The sequence below is a fragment of the Mastigoproctus giganteus genome, chromosome 14 (assembly GCF_048544385.1).
Source record: "Mastigoproctus giganteus isolate SK-2022 chromosome 14, ASM4854438v1, whole genome shotgun sequence".
In the NCBI taxonomy this organism is placed as follows: Eukaryota; Metazoa; Arthropoda; class Arachnida; order Uropygi; family Thelyphonidae; genus Mastigoproctus; species Mastigoproctus giganteus.
Window position 1 is genome coordinate 118436816 of NC_143588.1, and position 2662 is coordinate 118439477.

The 2662-nt window shown below is 30.8% G+C and overlaps 1 protein-coding gene across 1 annotated transcript; it reads left to right on the forward strand.

Moving 5' to 3' along the window:
- Nucleotides 1–916: 916 nt before the first annotated feature.
- LOC150075674 (uncharacterized) lies at nucleotides 917–2254 on the forward strand. Its single transcript, XM_090388616.1, has one exon. The coding sequence runs from the start codon at nucleotides 980–982 to the stop codon at nucleotides 2252–2254; it is 1275 nt and encodes a 424-aa protein (XP_090244742.1). The 5' UTR covers nucleotides 917–979.
- Nucleotides 2255–2662: the final 408 nt, after the last annotated feature.

Genomic DNA, 2662 nt, shown 5'->3' on the forward strand with positions numbered 1-2662 from the left:
TAATTTGTCTTGTCTCCTGTGACCAAGTATATTTATGGATATCCTTGTGTTGGAAAAATGTGTTGTTTATTCTCAAGTTGAACTGTTCACAAAGATTGCATAGTCTATCTCCGTTTATTTTATTTTTTCGTTACTTTATATTCTGATTAATGTTATAGTATAACATATAAAAGATAACATGCAACAAAAATAACAATTTTCACATGTCATAGAAAAAAAAATTTATGAATGAACACATATTTGTATGAACAGGATCAAAAATCTGGACATTATGACCTGAGTAACATGAAAACAATCACTGTCTGTATAGTTATTCTACATCTGTCCCATAAATCCTTGACCCATCTTAGAGCCAGTGCTGAGTGAACAATTGAGTGTAATTGCAGTTGAATAAAATCAACTGTAATCTCTATTCTTGGAAACGTACCTGTAAAATTAAAGTTTGATAAACTAATATAAAAGAGAGACACCTCTAATGAATTCTTAATCCTATTTATCTTAATCTTTTGAATATACAATGTGCTGGTATATGAAACGGTGTTACAGTCATAATTATTTTATTTTATTTTTTATTTTTTCAGGTAAAATGGAGTGTGAAGAGGCCAAAAGAGTTACTCACAATTGACTCACAATTAATTTTCTACAAGAAATTTTGGTCTTAGAGTTTTCGTATAATTTTGTTCAATAAGCTTTGCATACAAAAATGTAAATTAATATTTGCATTTGAGCCAGCGGATTATATTGTGAAAGAAATATGGAGCTTTTTTCTCTTAATCTTCCTCACATGATTTGCACTAAAATTTAAAAAACAATAAAATGCTTATCTGGTATTTTCAATTTAAAGAAAAGAAAAACATAAAATAAATACTTTATTTCTGTTATGGCAACCAAATGTTCTCTGAATAAGTTTATTAAATTAAAGATGGTGCACAAGCCCAGAAATTTGAGGCACACCTATTCTTGATTATCTTTTACAAATATGAATACGGATAAGACATTTGAAGGAAATCGCAGGTCCACTGAACAGTTATCATGCCTTACAGCATTATGTAGAATTCCTAATTGTGACAATCTTTTAATTGTGAACTTTTTGGCTAAACCTACTTGGATGCAGTCTGTTCCTGAAACTTGCAAAGAAATTTATACTGATGAGAAAACTTTTGAAGGTGATATATGTGGCGAGAAGGGTTCTGGGTCATTGCTTCAAGCTCACAAATCAACTCCAAGTGAAGAGAAATCCTGGAAATGTGAAATACTTGAAAAAGCATATGAAAAATCAGTTGACCTTGAAGTACAACACCTAAAAACTAATAATGACATGCCAGTGAACCATCTGCCAGTCAGATGTACGTTATGTGGCAGAATATTTTCTGAGTCATCACTTCTGCAAACACACAGATTGAGCCATGGTGAGGGACCTTTCATATGTGAAATATGTGGAAAGGAATTTTCAAGGACATATACCCTTAGAAATCACATTAAAATTCATAATAATGAGAAACCATTTTTGTGTGACAGATGTGGACGATCATTTTCAGACTCAAGTTCTATTAGAGACCACATAAAAATTCATGATAATGAGAAACCATATAGTTGCAAAATATGTAGAAATGCATACCGTACTTCAAGAGCTCTTAAATCACATTTAATGAGTCACAGTAATGTGAAATCATTTACATGTAATATATGTAGAAATGCATTTCGTACTGCAGGAAGTCTTAAGGTACACACGAGAACTCATACTAATGAGAAACCATTTCAGTGCCATATGTGTGGAAAGGCATTTTCACAAAACTCTGTTCTGAATGCACACTTAAAGACTCACACCAATGAGAAACCTTTTGCATGTACAGTTTGTGGCACTGCATTTTCAAGTACAGAAAGTCTTAAACGACATGAAAGAATTCACACTAACGAGAGACCTCACAAATGCAAAGAATGCAGCTCTATGTTTCGAGACAAAAGGGATCTACAAAGCCATATAAAAAGAAAACATACTAACGAGAGACCATTTGTTTGTGAAATATGTAGCAAAGGATTCATAGAATTAAAATGTCTTAATGAACACAAATACAAACATGGTGGAAAACGTTATAATTGCGAACTGTGTGAAAAATCATACTATTATTTATCAAGTCTTAAAATACACATAAGAAATCATACTAATGAGAAACCATTTGCATGTGAAATTTGTGGCAGAGCATTTACACAATCAGCAACTCTTAAAACTCATAAAAAGATTCATAATAATTAGAATCCTTTTATATGTGAAATATTTAATAGTTTTCAAAGTTATCAGATATTTAAATGTGCAAAAGAAATTGTATAAATTTAATCTTTTCTCATAAAAATTTTAAAACTGCTGCATATTTCAACCCTTTTTTTTCCTTTGAAGGAAAATTAATAGTAGGGTATATTGTTGATCATTGGAAGAAAACTTTTAATAGGTTGTTTATACCCTTTCCCATGGTTTTATTCATGACAACCCAACAGAGTTTTATAAAAAGTTGTGCATCTGGAGCATGAAAATTTGATGGATGTCTAATTTTTATGAAAAAAGTATGTTCCTACCAAAACAATTTTAACGTAACTACAAAATAACATGCAAACTCAGTTAGTCCAGAACCTTTTTCTTGTGTATAAGAAAATATATGAAATTTAA